This window comes from Lygodium microphyllum, chromosome 1, assembly GCF_053477565.2.
Source record: "Lygodium microphyllum isolate KBCC chromosome 1, Lygodium_microphyllum_v1.1.10, whole genome shotgun sequence".
NCBI classification, from domain to species: Eukaryota; Viridiplantae; Streptophyta; class Polypodiopsida; order Schizaeales; family Lygodiaceae; genus Lygodium; species Lygodium microphyllum.
In genome coordinates, this window is record NC_141135.1 from 96,006,019 (window position 1) to 96,025,025 (window position 19,007).

General features: G+C 43.4%; 1 protein-coding gene across 4 annotated transcripts in view; it reads left to right on the forward strand.

The window, feature by feature from the left end:
- LOC148041432 (putative glycosyltransferase) overlaps nucleotides 1-19,007 on the forward strand; it is a 154,899-nt gene that overhangs the window by 111,994 nt on the left and 23,898 nt on the right. For all 4 annotated transcript variants that reach the window (XM_087679373.1, XM_087679382.1, XM_087679390.1 and 1 more), the window contains exon 6: nucleotides 9,514-9,713. In XM_087679373.1, coding sequence (XP_087535499.1) covers nucleotides 9,514-9,713 — 200 coding nt within the window. The remainder of the gene's footprint in view (nucleotides 1-9,513; nucleotides 9,714-19,007) is intronic.

The following is a 19,007-nucleotide window of genomic DNA, read 5'->3' on the forward strand; positions in this document are numbered from 1 at the left end:
TGGCCAATAGATGCATTGTTGGTACCACCTGGAGCATCTATCACCCCCATGGTCCCCCAAGGGCCACCATGGGGGACTGGAGTTCGCCGTCTAGGCCTGCGGCAAATCGTACTCGCATCCCCCATAGTTCTTCCTCCTCATCAACAGCTTCCACACCGAACAGATGCCTGTTCGGTCAGTCACAGGTTTCCCCATGAGCTTACACCTTGCTTCCCAGAATGTGAATGGTCTCCACTACAGTGGGGCACGTGGTTCCAGGAAGTTGATTGTTTGACAGGAGTTGCAGCCGGCCCTTGCTGGACGGATAGACATCCTACTTCTGTAGGAGCACAAGCTCACCCCCGCCCAGGCCCACCAGGTAGGAAAGGTTTTGCCAGGCAGGTCACATATTTACTAGGAGCACGCCATAGTTGCCCACGGCAAGAGTGGAGGCGTATGCACCTCTATTGGCCCAGCCTAACCGCCTGTGTACGGGATCATGGGGCAACTGTGGCAGGGAGGGTTCTATGGATCAAGTTGGATATTGGGGACTCATGCCTTGGAGTCCTCAATGTCTACACCCCTATGGAGGTTAGGGCACATAGTAGATTCTGGGTGAAGACCACAGCAGGACTCCCAGAGGTGGATTCTTGGATTGTTGGAGGAGACTTCAACAACCTGGAAACCTTAGAGGACTAGCAAGGCAGAGACAAAAACTACTAGGGTATGGTAGGCGAGGAGTAAGAGACATGGGAGGTCTTCATCCTCGCAGTAGGAGTATGCGATGCTTGAAGGGACCCAGCTTTCCATAGGAGGGAGAGGTCACTGGACTTCTCTTGGAGATACAGACGACTAGGCAGAGTTTTGCTGGAGCGGCTGGACAGGTTCTATGTGGGAGAGTGGGGGTGTTCTCGCAGAGACCAGGCAGGGCAGTTGGCCTCTACCACTCTGTTTGATCAGTGCCCGGTTCTATTGACACTTGACCCCCAATGTCAGCATTGGGCACACGATCGTGTCGAATCCTTGACTTGATTTACAAGAGGGAGAAGGTGAAGAGGGAAATTGAGTAGCTCTGGTTTAGGAAGTGGGGCAGTAGGGACAGGATCGCAAAGGAGGTTGCAGAGGTCCTAGCAAAGTCGAGCAGGATTTTCCAGAAGGCAACCCTATAGGCCAGGCAACAGAGCTGGGAGAAGGAGAGAGGACTGTGACAAGACCTAGGCGCCACACAGAGACTTCTCCAAGAGGCACTAAGGGGCTCCACTCTCCACGCACATGAGGTGCATGCACGGGTTGCCCTCGCCGGCATCAAGGACATGCCTTCGGAGTTCTCCTTCTGGACCTCAGCAGCTTTTTAGGCATGGAAGGGGGACACGATGTGCATGGATTTTTTCAAGGTGCATCAGGCTCGCATTTCAGGAAATCAGATTCGCAGCCTCTAGGATCAGTCTGGGAGGATTCGCTCTAGCCCAGATGAGGTGATGGAGATTGCCACAGACTACTACAGACACCTTTTCTAGCAAGAGGCCCTCGTCTGTCGTCATAGAGGAGATGGGTCTTTCCCTCCTAGACCCCTTCATGGAGAAGAAATTAGAGGAGACTTTCCATGCACAGGACGAGCAGAAATGCTCAGGAGAGGATGGTCTTTAGGCCTTCTTCACTACCTACTGGGAGGTGGTGAAGAACCCCCTGCTAGCGGCTTTTCGGGTGATTTTTAGCTTAGGTCGAATGCCAAGGAGTCTATCGGGCAGGTCTTATCAATCTCCTCCCCTTAGGGGGAGATTGGTTGGAGCTATCCCAGTGGAGACCAGTCACCTTGTTGTCAATAGCCTACAAGGCATTGGCTAAGATGATAGGTAGGCAACTCCGCCTCGTGCTTCCAGACATCATTCATGACACACAGACAAGTTTTGTCTAGGATAGGAGCATCCTCGACAATGTCTTCACCTTCTTCGAGGCAACTGAGTGGGCCCAGCAAAGTGGTCAGGGGTGGCCATACTTCTCCTGGACTTCGAGAAAACCTACGACCGGGTGGATTGGGACTTCTTAGAGGGCACCATGGTGAGGTTGGGCTTCCCCCAGGCATGGATCCAAGGGGTCTCTACACTTTACAGGTTAGCTACTAGCAAGGTTCTCATAAGTAGCAGGAGAAAGGAAGAGTTTAGGTTGGAGAGATCGGTCCGGCAAGGTTATCCTCTGGCCCATATTTGTACCTACTCTTTGCAGAGGCGATGTCCTACTTCCTCCAGTCACGTGTGAGTGGGCTACGTGGCATTCGACTTCCAATGAGAGAAGAGTCGGAGCTGCTAGATTCAGAGTATGCAGATAATACAACACTATATGTAGAGGATGATGAGCTGATGCTAGAGAGAGTGAGACTAGCTCTAGAGGTGTTTTGCATTGCAACGGGAGCGAAAATCAACTGGTGAAAGTCGGTTGGTTTTCTTATGGACCCGGACTCTAGCACGGAGTGGGGCATCCGCTTGGGATTCAAGTGGGTGTGCAAAGGGCAGTCCGTCCGATACCTGGGGTTTCAGGTGGGAATCAACATCACCCTGGCCTAGCAGTTCCTTCTTGTACTGGACTCTATCAAGCGGAAGTTGACATACTGGAGTACCCCCCAACCTTTCCTTAGCAGGCCGAGCCCTAGTGGTGAACTAGGTGGTCCTAGTGATGGCATGGTGTATCGCCTTGTGCTGGTGTTTCTCCTTGTCTTGTGTTGCACAGCTCCGCTGCCTAGTGCGGAATTTTCTCTGGGCCGGTTTAGACGGTTCCAGGGATTCTAGGGCCAAGGTGGCGTGGGCGATTGTCATCCGGCATCCGTTTGAGGGACGGCTTGGGATCATAGACCCAGAGTTTCAGAGTTTGGCCCTGTTGGACAAGCTAGTAGTCCGCGGATTCACACCAGGAGGGCAGACCTAGAAGGTCCTATTGTAGGAGGGTCTCTAGGAGTGCAGGTCGAGGCTTGGTGGTGATTGGAGACCACCCTTGAGATGGATCTTCACGGAGGCCCGGATCACACCCCCTAGATCCTCTTTTCTCCATAGCCTACTGCGTGTGTCAAAGGGCCTCCGTAAGGCCCTAATTCAAAGCCCTCCAGGATGCTAAGAGGAGATAGACCGCTAGCCGGTGGTCTGGAGCCCCTAGGTCAGAGATAGAGACGGGATACAGATTGGCAAGCATCCCCACATCTAGTGGGCCGGTTGGGAGCACGGCCCCGCTCGCACTATCAGGACATGGCGGGAGGTGTACAAGATGGTAGACAAGGAGGTGCTGCAGCAGGTATCAGGGTGTAAGACACGAGCGGAGCTTAGGAGAAGGGAGATTGATGCAATTATACCACATGAGTGGCTTGACCCCTCGATCCGAGAGACGGTAGAGCCTGGCGAGGTACGGACCGCTAGATTTTCACCGGCAAGTATCCCACCATGGGTGACAGGCAGAGTAGGTGGAGCCCCTTAGGGGATTCTCTGCACCGTGCACAAGAAGGGGCGTTTGGTCCTGGAGAGAGGGGAGTAGGATGAGGAGAGTACTATCTTTCCATGGAGGAGGATTCGTGTAGTCGGTCTTCAGGGGAAGACTTGACGTCTAGACCCTTATGTGTTTTGGAAGGAGTTCCGAGAGTGGCTCCTCTAGATATGGGAGAGTAGGCCACTTGATGAGTTGGAGTGGGACCTTGGAGAGTGGCTATGGCCGGCCACTGCAGTTGCCAAGAAGCCAGTGAGGTTCTTGGAGTACACAGCCAGGATTGGTAGACATGTACTAATGCAGGAGGACATGGATTAGGCGCCTTCATGTAGTGGATATTGGGCGGAGCACAGCATCACGAATGCCTTCCGTCGGATTTTCTGGCGTCGTCTATGGGACAGCTAGAGGCCAAGGAGGGTATTGTATTTCCTATGGCTTTTGGCACACGGAAGACTAGCGGTGGGGAGTTGGCTTGCTGAGATGCAGCAAGATGGAGGGTGTAAAGGATGCCCACAACAGCTTTTGGAAACTCCAAAGCACTGCCTTTGGTCATGCAAGGCGGCATAGCTCGTGTAGAGAGGAGCATGCTACATTCTCCCCCATTTGGCACCCAGTCTTGGATGCATCTCCTGGGGAGCTTTTTGCTGGCTGGCAGTCAGCCAAGGCCGTCACCTTCTGTATGAGGCCAGGATGTAGGATACGATCTTCATCATTGAGGTTGGGTCTTGCGCAGTGGTCGGCCTGGAAGCTTTACTTAGCCGCCAGGTACTAGAGTCCATAGCAGACCGCTCTGAGGTATGGGAGATCATAGGGAGTCTTACTAGATGGCACATTTGGAAGGCACACTGTCAAGAGGTTTTCGGCAGGGAGAACCTTTCAGCACATTTGACTTTGGCTGAGCTCTGAATCTCTATCATCTACTCTCTCCACGGCTGATGGGAACAAGTGTAGGGCGAGTCTCAAGCTCGTCAAGAGCTTCGTTTTCATTTCTTGCGCACTTGGGGTACCCAGGACCTATTCTTCATGATGCAGGCAAGCAGCCCCAAATGGCGATACATCCATGGCTTCTTGCTCCCATCCCCCCTAGATTGCCTTGAGAGGCTTGTACACTTGATATATCTATGACTCTGCATCAGCTCAAGCTAGTCTGTTGAGCATGAGCTAGTCCAAAATAATCAAGTTTTTTTTTCGTACTATTATCGTACCGTACCTTATAAAATCTTAAGGTACCATTTAGTACTGTATTGTACCGTATCGTACCTTTCGTACGTGACCACTATGCAGTTGGTGTAAAGCAAGGCTGCCTACTCTCTCCCTTACTATTTGGATTGTATATTAACGAGGTTTCAGATTACATACAAAGGTGGGGTGGTATGGGAGCCAGCTTGATTGGGGTATTGATACCAATTTTGTTATATGCAAGTGATATTGTTTTCATCTCCAATTCACCGGAGGAGCTACAACGACATTTGGATGCCATGCAGGTGTTTTGTGAAGAGAAAGGCCTCAAGGTTAATCTTGGAAAGGTTAAAATTATGGACTTTAACACCTCAACAGCTTGGGTAACACACTTTATGTATGACGGTCAATTTGTGGAAATGGTTAGACAATATGTATACCTTGGGGTCACTTTCAAAGGGCCACAATTTTCATGGAAGGAGACTTCAGAGGCTAGGCTTGCAGCACAACATTATGATGGTTGGGAACATATGGAGAGACTGCTAGTCATGATGATAGCACATATGATAAGGGTGAAAGCCTCAATACCACAACAAATAATCTGAGCAGAATTGGGTGGAGCACCCATGGTAGTTGAGGCACTATTCCAAGCAATCATCTTTCTCCAAAGGATATTGCAGCTCCTCAAAGACAAAGAGCACTTGGTCCAAGCCTCCTTTCCCATTAGGCACGAAGATAGCACAATACCAATGTTACTTCTTGCAACTTTTCTATGATAATTTCGTAGTGAAGCCCAGATATACACGGGGCTTCGAGTTGCTATTGGACAGATCGACACCTCATCACATTAGCTTATGGTTGAGATAGACCGATGGAGCCGTGCTACAGCAAATGAGAGGATGTGCTAGCTTTGTGCATGAGAGGTTGAGATGGTGGAACACTACATTCTAGATGCACTGTACACTATGATATCCTAGGCCGCTACCATTGCCTCTTTAAGGAAGGCTACCATTGAGGCGGTGATGAAGTATGAGGACCAAATATGTCTAGGCCTTTTTTTATTGGAGCTCCAATGGCACTGAGCAACATTGTTATGGGATTTGAGGCAACCCTAATCACATCCACCCCTCCAAAGAGCAGTTACAGGCTTTTTCAGTATAGATGATCCCCTGGCCACTGCCACCTTAGACACTACACCTCCTATTGACAGGTGCCATTGAGGGATATCATTAGGTAGCAAAACAGTAGATAGAGCAACAACATTATGCAGAGCACGATGCCCCAGGATTCTTGCTCAGCAACGCAGGCATGCTCATATGTGACACATTTGCATCATGATTGCTCGTTATAGATGAAGATTACCATGTCGAGTCAAGTGGGGGTAGCTTGCAAAGTCTTGGTGGATTCCAGACACTGAGAGGGAGATATTCTATACTCGTTTCAGCTTCTCAGTTTTTCATATTCTTCATTTTTCATTTCAATCTATCATGTAGACTTAGACATAATTTTGTTTTCTCTGATGAGAGATGATGATGTATGTTGTATTAGTTATGGTCATTTTTCATTTCAATCTATCATGTAGACTTAGACATAATTTGTTTTCTCTGATGAGAGATGATGACGTATATTGTATTAGTTATGGTCTCATAGGCCATTCTGGCCTAAGACAGAGGATCACTACATATGCAGATGCACAGTATACTATGACATACGAGGACGGTACCACTGCCTCTTCCATGATGGATTTGGACCCCTTCGTCGTGTCATGGAGTATGAGGACTAGAGATGCCTTGGTCTTTTCCTCCTGGAGCTCGAGAGGCGCCAAACTGCACTACTGCGAGACAGGAGGCCAGCTCACCCAAAGGGACACACACAGAGAGGAGTGATTGACTTCTTCTACAGAGCCGACTCTACTGACACTACCAGCCTAGCAGAGACAGAGCCAACCTGCCAGACACCTTACTGGCCACGCCGTGGAGTCACATTGGATAGAGCCATTTCCCTTCACTGAGCACGACGACCCCATCTACCAGGACCACGTCCGAGGAGGCCACAACACAGCCGGATTAGAGCCATTATCACAAGACACTGAAGACTCACCACCATGCATATCAGTGAAGCAGCTAGGGATCACATCATAGCTGAGATCATGTGCAGATCTTGAGATCAGCTACAACCCATAGTCTTCACCACTCTTTTGTACATGGTTCTATTAGATCTGGTTCTCCTTTCCTTTCCTTTTCTTTTCTATCGATGGAACAACACTACACATGGTTCAACCCTAGTATAGTCCCATCGTATAGTTATTTTCAGTATTGTTTCTTAGGCCACCCACTTATTTGTAATGTTATCTTTACCTTACTGATGAGATGACACTAGACATGGATGTACTCTGGATTTTGTCTCATAGGCCACATTGACCTTATGTAGACGTTAATATATCTTTCTTTTCTCTCTCTCTTTCTCTCTCTCTCTCTCTCTCTCTCTCTCTCTCTTTTGGGATGAGAGTGCCCATTGAGAAGTTCCACATTGTATCCGGCTTAGACATCATCTTGTACTCATCAGCTATCTAATGTTTATTGTTTATTTTCCATTTAGTTAGCCATAGCATTAGATGACAGCTATTTTGAGACTTGGGAAAATTTCTTAACTTTTCAGATGTAACATTTTGGTCTCATAGGCAGACTTGGCCTTTTGTAGAGGTTAAGATAGCTTTCTTTCTTTCTTTCTCTCTTCTCATGCTGCTGAACCCAACAGTGTTATCAGAGCCACATCCCACCACCACATTCACCTCACGTCTACTGCATTTCGTACATTCCCTCAGCTGCCTATCATTAGCACTACACACCAACTCCAAGAAGAACAAGATGCTGCCCTGAACTGTGCACCTGACTTGAACTGTGCACTGGGCGTGAACTGTGTGCTACCATAGCCCGCCAGCTGTGCTCCCCTTTCCTGATAAGCTGTCTGCCCACTGCTGTGGCACCTTCCTGCGCCTTGGTTTCTTGTGTGCTGACCAATTATGCTCCATCTTCATCCATGTTGCCAGTACATGTTACTGCTGCCCAACAGATTTGTTACCTGTTGGCACCTCTACATCTACGGCCAATCCTTGTATAACAGATATGTGGAGCATCACATCTCCATTGCATCACCCCTTCTTGGTGACCTGTCTATGTGGAGCCATTTCTCCAGCCAGGTGCCTGTCGCCTCTAGTCCGTTGACCCGCCTATCTTGTGCAATGGCTGTTATGTCATCAACTCGATAGTGATAAGGTTTTCTTAAACCTTACTGACAGCCTTCTATACCAATGAAACAACCATCCAATCGCCAATATTGCAAGCGTATTGGTCATATTGTTGACCAATGGTACAAAAAGAGGGACAAGCAGCATGACAAAGAGCACATTGACTATACCGTTGCTCACACCTATGTGATAGTGACCTTGATGAGCCAACTACTACTTCCGACAAGGCCCTTAGTGTATCTATTTAGTCATTGTCTTTTGGCAATGGTGAACCCTATCAATATGCGTTTTGAATTAAATTATAAATAAGTAAATAACGTGTTTGGAATTAGACACTAGTCACGCCAATGCAGGCGTTAAGACCTTTCCAACACATATATATTTCTCTTTTTATGATTCTATTAGGAGTTTCATTTCAAGGGGGATTTATAACCACTTTATGCATGACCTAAGAGTTGATCCTAGAAGTTATACCCGCATATTCGGCCTTTGGTTATGTGCCCATTTCCTTTGAGTCACACCGGCTTTTAATCAGCCTTGATGCATGCACACGCATCTCGAAACCATGTCTTAATTTAGGTCTTTGAGCTTCTTAGTAGACCATGCCATCCTCATGTTTCACCCTTCCCATTTATGTATCTCCTTTTCCAGAATCATTGTACAGGATTAGACACTACCTCTTTGAGGTAAGACCTTCCCATTTTCATCTCTTTATGTGTTTCGTGTCACAGGTTCAGCCACCCATGTTTCGTGTCACGGGTTTAGCCACCCATGACCTAAAGGGGGGTTTACTAGTTTAATACATGGCCCCATGAGTGAACATGCCTTAGGTGTGTAAAAGTGTGTGTGTGTGTGTGAGAGAGAGAGAGAAAGGTGTGAATACTTTTGACACCTCCCAACATTTAATAAGGGCCAAAGGTTTAGGGGAAATCCTAGGCCTATACAATGAGGCCTAGCCATTGTACTTACAACAACATCTATCACATCAATCTATTCAGCTTGTTGTGTACTTGCAAGAGCTCTCTCTCTCTCCCCTCATACTGTTGAACCCAACATTTGGGAGGCCTTACATCTATTTGATTTGATTTGCATACAACTCAAGCTAGAGTTTTGAGCATTTTTACTTCATTGTTATTTCTTCTTAGTAGTATAATTAGCTACACCTAAAGGGTACAGGCATTGTAGATTGCCTAGTTAGCTTTTCAATTGGCCCTTGTATTAGAGTTTTCTTGCATCTTTCGATGTGTCATTGGAGTCCCATATCTCACCTTGTATGCTCGCTTGGGGTTTTTCTGAACTGTTTATTGATAGATTTCTCTTTTCTTGTGAAAAAATGTGAAATTTTACCCTGCCCCAACAACAACCAATAAGTAACCCACTAAATTGCCTTTGGGCTTGACACTTGTTTCCCAACTAATCTACTTTTCTGCAAACTTCCAGTGGTCATGAGTGGCCTTGTAAATGATCACATCCTTTTTCTTGTTCCCATTGTGGAAAAAAAGACACTTTGAATCTCTGCAACATTCATACTCTGTGGAATTGATTTTGAAGAATGAAATGTTCACCTTTAGCATGATCTAAATTAAATCATCCTTGGTGGAATTTATCTATCCCATTCTCATGGTTTTTGCCATGTGATACAGTTTGGAGAAATTGCTCCAGGCCTGCTAGATGATTATGAAGTGCCAGAATACTTTAAGGAAGACCTTTTTAGTTTTCTGGATGTTGAAGAGCGACCTCCATTTAGATGGTTGGTCATTGGTCCTACTCGATCAGGTGCATCATGGCATGTTGATCCAGCTTTGACAAGTGCATGGAATACTTTGGTCAAGGGGCGTAAGAGGTTACCAATCCTTCTAACCTTTTTCAATCACACACGCATGCACACATGTGCACATGGACACATATGTGTGTGCACACATGTATTATGTTTTACAATGTAAATGGTCTTTTTACATATTAGGTGTCCAATGTGAAATAAGAACTTCAAAGAAGACTGATTTTCATGATAGATTGTTCATAAAATATGACTTAAATCAGTTGAAGAGTTGTGGTTGAGTTGATCTCAAGAAGAAAAGATAAGGAAGCGAGCATTTACCATCTCCAGTTTTCCTTTCAGTTAAAAAGATGAGACACGTAGAACATGCAATGTTTCTTGAACCCTCGACAAGATAAGTTTGAAAGTTTGCTATTCCCAAAACATGATGACATTTTGGATCAGCTGGGAGGCTGAAAGATGATTGATTGAATGTGCTGAAGGCCAATATAAAGTGTAACGGCACATCCAATTCTAACATTCCGAGTGCATTGGCTTCCTAGTACAAAGGCTCTTTCTTCCACCAATAGGACCGTTACTGCTACTAAAACAAAGATAATGTTGTGAGACTACTTGTAGGGGAAGGCAGGTGAATAAGCAACCCCAATGTAACTAGTATTACTCCATACAATGAAGTATTAGTGAGGTGACTCATTGACCCACTATTATCACATATGAGATAGCTTTAACTCTTGTGGATTACGAAATTGCTTCTTGCAATTCCTTTGGTCTTTAAGAAATAATGTCGTCTAATTTTGATTAATCAATGCACCAGCCACCTTCAATCAAACGATGAAGTGCATCTTCTGAGATCATTAACAATATGTCAGTATTTTCTTTGGCAATAATTTGGTGCTTATCAAAATGGAAAAGAATATTGTAAACACTTTGTTTGGAATCTATTGACTTTTCAGCAGCTGTTTGGGGGATGTTGGTGTTAGTGTTTTGTATTTAGAGTTCTGGAATTCAATTGCAGGGATGTGACTAGGAGCTGGTATCTAGGAGTGATTATGTGATGTGGTAGGATTTCTAGCCATATTGGAATCACCTTTGATGGGGGTGTCACTTTAGCTAGTGACCATTTCCTTTCTATCATCAAACATTGATGTTAATGTTTGATGCTAGGCCAAGGATGTCTAATACTCTGACAAGAGTTGCTACCCAAGATCATGGACACTTGTGGTTCAGAGAATCTATGCTGGCCCAGAGAGACCAGGATTGTGGCAATTTGTGGACAGCTCTAGACCGAAGGATCAATACAAGGCCAGAAATGATTGGCATTGTGACGGTAGCAGTGATTCAAGGGATGTCTGTGGGTACTCCCCACTTTATGATACTTCAAGAAACTTGTTACAGGACAGCACTGCCACTGAAAAGAAGTGTATTTCTAGTGGGGGGGAGTGTTACGGACATAAACTGAACGCATGCAAAAGTGACATTGGCATGTGCAAACAAGAGGGGCTTAGTGTTTTGTTTCAGATTCCTGGTTTGGAATCAAGTACAGACAATGTTTATCCAGTGAAGATGGTGCACAGCTCACAAAAAAGCAACAAAGATCAAGAAGATTGGTGATGTGAGGACATAGACAGCAATGAAGTTTTTGTGCTTGACAACTTGGGTTTGGCAATTGCACTATCTATTGATGATTTTGTGCTTGATGATGTGGCTGTTGCAAGCATGTGGCCTATCAATTGGTCTTGGATAGCAAGAGGGTAGTTTGAAAGGTTGCTCAATAAGACCGATGGTAAGCTGGATGCAGAGGGCATACATGAATAGGCCGTGGGACTGAATGTTTGGTTGGAGGGTCACAGCCTCATGGCATGTGGCTGGTCCATCTGAACCTATTGGGATGTGGTCGGAAATAGCCAGATTTCATGTTTGGTCAGCCTGGATGGCTGAAGGCCTTCCTTATGCCCTTTAAAAAAGCCAGACCTAGTTGCTTGTGGTAGATGTGGGGAGCTAGAGGACACGCAGAGACACAATATATGGGATTGCTCTAGGGATCACGAGGTATGGAGAAGAGCACGGAGCCCTCACGATGGTTTCACAGCACAGAAAAATCTATGATTGTCATTGGGGCCAATTGCATGGGTCATCAATAAAGGCACTAGAACTAACTCTAAATGCGGTTGACACAACTTATTAACTTAGTTGTGTTCACATTATAAACCAACTAACTAAAACATTGGGCACTGCCCATAGAAATAGCAAATTCTAACACCCCTTGCAGTGCCGATGTGGTGGAAGTATAGGAAGATCAATCACCAAAGGGTAGCAAGTTCAAGGACTTTCCAAGAGCCTCAAACTTCTCACGAGAAACTGCTTTGGTGAAAATGTCTACAGCATTCTAGTATTTGGGACATACATCAAACTAATCTCTCCTGCATAGTGTCTCTCTTTGACATAGTGGTAATTGTTGGAAGATAGAACAAATGATGTATGCTCTAGGAGAAAGGCTCAAAATTCCATATGCAAAGTGAGGAAAGTGAAACTACCCAAAGGCCATAAAAACATGCACTTGGCTCTCATTTCAATGCAATATATAGTACATCTCTTTTGTGTCAACTCAAGATTGTGTTTTTGAGTCCAAGATAATCAATCTTGGAACCTAATTCACTTGAGTTACAATCTCTCATTCCAATCATGTATCGTGTTTATGACTTACATCCACCATAGTCAATCTAGCTCTAGATTCGTATTTCTTAACATGGTATCACAGCTGGCTGAGCTAGGCACCTAGTGAGCATACTCTTCAACCATTCCCTCTCCTATCCTCTTCTCTACCCAACTCATCAAACCATCTACTCCCCATCTCAATCTCCCAAGCTACATGTGGTGATTTCTAGTTCTATTAAGAAGCTCGGTTCAAAGCTCATATTGGAGGTGCTAAGCAAGGGGTGTGCTTTTATTTCTGTCACACAAAGATAGAGAGAAAGAAAGAGAGTTTGAGCAGCTTGTGTAGCCTCCACAAATCCATCGTCTGCTGCTAAGAGAACGTCCCTACAAAGATTGAGTACAACGAGTTTTGCGCCGCCAAGTTCACGCTTTTCAGCTCACGAAAAGATTTAAAAGCTTTTCTTTATCTAAGCTAAGGTAAACCCTTATCTAATTGAGCCTTTCATTCAAGCCTATTTTACACTTACTCACTTCTCAATCCAGTTGAACTTAAATCCCATTCACACCCTCTCCCTCACTCTCAAAATCTTGTTCACATTGCCAGTTAAAATTCTCTTTCTCCTTGCAAATTGGATGTAATTGATTTTGATCCCAAAAGCGATTCACGTTCTTATGGAAAGCTATTGTGTGTGGAATGCTTCATTGATTAAACCTTTGTAAACTCTCAATTTTGTTCTAAAAGGATAGATATTGCCCAAGTGTACCATAAATTTGGGGTAAGACCATCTTATCTAAAAATGATGGATCTTGAGGAAATAGCCAAATTTAATTATGAAAGTTTCCATGCATGAAAAGAGAAAATCATATATTATCTCATGTGCAAAGACCTATGAGATCTATTTAAAGATGATGTAGAAGATGGAGATGGTGGAAAAGAAGATGCAAGAGGTGGGACCTTTGACGAAGTCCAACCAAAGACAAAAGAATGAAAGGGCAAAAGCTAGCAAGTGTAGGAACTTATTTGTTGAGGGGGGATGTTGGAAGATAGAACAAATGATGTATGCTCTAGGAGAAAGACTCAGAATCTTATAAGCACAGTGAGGAAAGTGGAACTACCCAAAGGCTATGAAAACATGTACTTGGCTCTTATTTAAATGCAATATATAGTACTTCTCTTTTGTGTCTAATCAAGATTGTGTTTATCAGTCCAAGCTAATCAATCTTGGAACCTAATTCACTTGAGTTACAATCTTTCATTCCAATTATGTATCATATTTATGACTTGCATCCACCATCTCTTGATTTTTATTTCTTAACAGTAATGTATCTCAATGTGTTTTGTTTGAGCATGAACATAGGATTCCAGGCTATTGCAATTGAAGGATAGAGAGTGCGCAATGAAGTGCGAGATTGAGGCACAAGCTACAGAGCAGGTTTGCTAGATCATACCTCTTCAGGAATGTCATTTTCCAATGTACGATTGGGAGAGCGATTGCATACATGAACTGCAGTTTAAGGAGCCTCTCCCCAAAACTATTGCGGGAGATTAGTTGTGGATAGCATGCATCTGCCTCTCTCACAAAGTGTGCGATTAAGTCTTTTAGCCACACCATTTGATGCAAGATTATAAGGGGTTGTCAACTCCCTCTTAATGCCATGCATCTCACAAAACTTGTTAAAATCATTTGAGACATACTCACCCCCATTATCTATTCTTATGGCTTTCAACTTAAACCCTTTCTGTGTGGTAACAAAAGTATGAAACTTTTTAAAAGCATCCAACACTTTCTTTTTGCTCTTAAGTACATACACCCATGACTTTCTACTGAAATCATCAATGAAAGTAACAAAGTACCGTGCACCCCCATACGAATTAACAGGCATAGTGCACACATCAAAGTGTACTAAGTCAAGAGCATTAGACTTCTTAATGACACGAGAGTAATAAGGAGACTTCACTTGTTTTCCATATAAGAAATCATTATAAAATTCAAGACCAGAGCCTTTTACATCGAATCCCCCTAAAGAGGAGAAAACCTGAAGGCCTTTCCGGCTCATATGACCAAGTCTTTTGTGCCACAAAGTCCCCCTTTTGCTGCCTTTAACAATCAATATAGAGCCCTTACGGACCTTCCAAGATCCACCACCAAAGGTAGTAAAATACCCTTTAACATCAAGCTACCCAACTGATAGTAGACTTTTCTTTATGCTAGATACAAATCTGACATCCTGCAAAATCAGCTCTTGGCCATTTTCAAGGGCCAAGTGAATGGTGCCAACACCCTCTACCTCATATGCATAGTTATTACCCGAGTAAACCTTGCCTAGGCAACTTGCAATGTATTCAGAAAATGACTCCAAAGAGTGGATAACATGAAAAGAGGAACTGATGCCCACTATCCATGATTGTGACATCTCATTATGAGCTGAAAGTAAGGCATCAATCACCTCCTTTTTGGTGATGTGCATATCACCTGTTGTTGCCATAATATCTACATCATTACATGAGGCTACAACAAGTATCTCTTCAGTGTCAAGAAGCTCTTCAATGACCACACTAGATGCAACATTTGCTTTGCAACTTTTTTTAAGGAAGAGTTGTCATCATCTTTCTTATTATCCTTTTTTTTCTTACCTTGTTGTTTCTTTCTTTCTTGCTCTTTCTTGAAGTACCGGCAATCGGGCTTTTTATGCCCTTAACGCCTACACTGATAGCATGTGACACCCTGTTGTTTGCCCTTGCTTTTGCTTTTGCTTTTGCCTTTACTAGTTGCATTCAAACTTGCCTCTTACATGGTAAGTTGAGCCACTACTTTCACCACTAGACTTTCTTTTGATTTCTTCATTAAGAATTGAACCTCTAACACCATCAAAAGTCAAAGCAAGGTTATTGCTAAGTGGCACAACCAAAGATTCCCAGCTGTCAAGCAAAGTCATTTATAAGAAAATAGCTTTCAATTTATCATCGAAAGCCACCAAACTAGAGTTCTACACCAACTGACTCAAAACCCCTGTGAAGGCACTCAAATGCTCAAATGCTGGCTTAGATTCATCCAACTCTATGTTCACAAGCTTACACATAAGATACACTTGATTCACAGGAGTTGTATTTTCATAAGTGTCCTTAAGCTTTTTCCATATAGCATAACCTATATGAAGACACTTGATGTCTGTAAGTACATCATCAAAAATCACCATCTTAATGTATGCAATGGCCTTTTTGTTAAGTCTAGCCCAATCCACATCTGTCATAGCTACAGGCTTAGTCTCCAAGAGAGCATCTTCATAGTCCTTGAGAAACAAAACGCCTTGCATCCTATCCTTCCACAAGTCAGTGCCATCAAACCTCTTGATTTCAAAGAGGGATTTAGTGTCATTGCTGCTAGAAGCATTTGCAGCCATTTTTCAGCAATACACCGGAAATTCAATGCTGCAATTTATGACAGCAAAAATTAGCTGAATATTCAGCTGATTTCAGCCCAAATTTTCAGCAAATAATAGCAAGATTCAGTCCAAGTACATGTATAGCAGTAGAACAAATGACTTTCAGCAGTATGACTGCAATTTCAGCATACATTAAATGCATACATCACTGCAAGGTAACTCCCACTTCAGTAATATCACCAAAAATACATCTGCAACAATCCCAGATCTGCAAATGATCACTGAGACTGCTACAATATGAATAATCAGCAATACATCAACTCAATGGGAGTTGTCCAACATGTGTACTACATACATATGTGCTCGTATCAACTTCTGATACACAAAACACCAAGAAATCTCTGCAATTTCTCCAAAATCGCAGACGCAAGAGATAAAAATGCTCAAATCACTCTACTTATGGCAACAAGATTGCTTCTGCAATATTTCCAATGTGCATTTCATGCTTCAACTTTGCCAAAATCCACAAATTTCAGCAAAAGCCCCAAAATTTCACTATCAAATATGCCCCAATTGCATTAATACATGTTCCGGAGAGCATAAAACGGAGCAAATTTTCATAAAACTTTGCAAAAGCCCCAAAATTTCTGGGTCCAAAGTGTGCACGAATCTCAGCCAATCTGACTCAGCTGAACAAAATTTCACCAGTACAGCAAAAGCCCCAAATTTTATAGGATCCAATGTCAAGAAATTTTGCTCGAAAGAGCAAAATTTTGACTTATTTTGCAAAATCCCCAAATTAATTGAGGTCATCACACGCAATGTCTATAATTTCTGACTCGAAAATCACTAATAGGCATAAACGATGTCAAATCTCGGAAAAGCCCCAAATTTTTGGGCTCAAAATTCGCACAGATGCGTGACCTGTGCTTCCACGTGTGAACCCCGGTCAAAAGAAAGGAATTAAAAAGTTTGGTAGAAAATAAATTTCTAATTTTGGAAACTGATGCCAAGATAACTTGAGAGATGGTTGGGGAATGAGAGAGAATGCTGTAGAGAGAAATTTTAGAGTTTTAAAGAAATGCTAAAAAACTATTACTATCCTCCTCAAATAGCCATAGAAGCTATCATCTACAAGTTAGGACCACCAGAAAGATTGCTACCCCCTCTTGTATGCTGTCACTTGCACCTGAAGAACCTTGGGCGGTTGTCACTTTTTCTTAGAGGGCTCCAAATTGCTGTCACTTGCTATAGGACTGGTCCATGGTGGTTGCAAATCACATTGGTAGCATCTCCTTGTTGTCTAATAACCTTCTTTTCTCTCATAATGCTTGGAATAGACCTCCACCAGCCCTTTAAACTTTTTTCCACTTGCATAGGCAAGTTTTGTCAATTGGCAGCCTTCTAATGTCATTCTCCAACAATATCCATCTTATTAAATTAGTTTTCAGAATATTAAAATTGAAAACTAATTTAATAATTATTCTAGTGCTCATAAAATTGATTCCACTAGCTAATAAATAAATTAGCTAGACCAATTTGTCTTTCAAGTATCCCCGAGTAGTTATTGACCCTTAGGCTGGTAATTAATTAATTAACGTCTAGTCTCTAATGTCATCATTGGCATTAGTGGCTAATAAATTGGTCTAGGTCAAAATCTGGCACCAAGTACCACCTAGTACATGTCAGACAACATAACTTACTATAACTTTTGCCTTTGACACCCACTATATCCTTGAGGTTCTTGGCTTGTTACCATGAGATAATTGCCATGTGCATCACATGTGCTAAACAACCTTGCACATTTGATAAATACCTAAATCAAATGTTATCATCAAGATTAGAGCATCTTAAAATTTCATACCCCCGTGACACTTCCCTCGGAGTTTGATGGTATGGCCTATGCTTTGAGGGTGTAAACATCTGCGTTTATCCATACGTCTTTCATGTTGCTTAAGCATGAGGCATCTTTGCATCTATAAGAATAGACTATTGTCTCATTATATAGGTTCTGATGAGACTCTTGTAGCTTCAAAGAGGGGTGACAAGAAGAAGAAGTTGAAGGCCTAGTGTTATCATTGTGGTAAAAAGAGACACTTATGGAAGGACTGTAAAGAGTTAGCGTCTTCGAGGAATAAGAAGTAGAAAAAAAAGCACAATGTGGACTCATTCGTTGAGTCATCCTCCTCCTCAGACTCTAATTCAAATCCTCCGGTCAAGGTGACAGCCAAAGCATGGAAGGGATCCTTGTCTTTCGATCGAAGGAAAGGGCTTGGCCGCCCCTCCTTCTTCCATTGTCTAGTACACGTAATCCGGTTAGCCCTGAAGACTCTCCAATGCCAGAGAGGAAATGTGAGAGGGTGGTGAGATAGGGCAGTTAAACCTCATCTATACAGGTATATAAGTGCACATGCTTCAAAGATGGACATCCTTGACATATAAATTGAAGTCTGGCGGGTTCAAATCCTGGAGATGGGATTGACATTTAAGTTCATGATGGGCTGGTATTTGACAAAGAGCAAGATTGGCTCCTAGTTTGAGCTCACAAGATGGGACACTTTTGGCAGTTTACCCAAAGGCAGAGAATCATGATCACATGTTGAAAGGCATTTTTGATAGGATTGTCTTGTATGCTACAATGAGACATTATTGACAATCATTGAAAGCTGCTATGATTCTTCTCTATTTTCAGGAGCTAGTAGAATCAACATTGATATCAAGTTCTCTCCAAGGTAGCTTGGTGGTGGCTTACGCATCCACTCCTTGGATATCCATGGTTCTACTTTGGTAGACATTGTTGAATGTACTATGATGGGACATTATCATTGTATATTGTATTGTATCAGCTCACCCACGATCTGAGAGAGGGTATTAGCAGATATGTTGGCTCATGTGAGAATCTGTGCATGCTACATTGGGCTAGGCACATGTCACTTATTTTAGACATTTTAATGGTGCATTATTTATGGCATTTGTCACAAGGATATGAAATTTTGAGATGCTTTAATCTTGTTGATAACACTTGATTAAGTTATTAATCAAATGTGCAAGGTTATTAAGCACATGTGATGCACATTGTAGTTATTTCATGATAACAAACCAAGGACCTCGAGGATGTAGTGGGTGTCAAAGGCAAAAGTTGCGATAAGTTATACCATCTAGGTTTTGGGGGTTAGGGGTGTCAGTTTGGACCTAGTCTAGTTGCTGCTTCATTTTCTTATCAGAGAACAACAATTTACTGCAGAAGACAGCCATCTGGGGGCCTCAACAAGCAGGGGACAGCAAGGAGACACCTTCCAAGGGCTGGCAACAACATTGCTG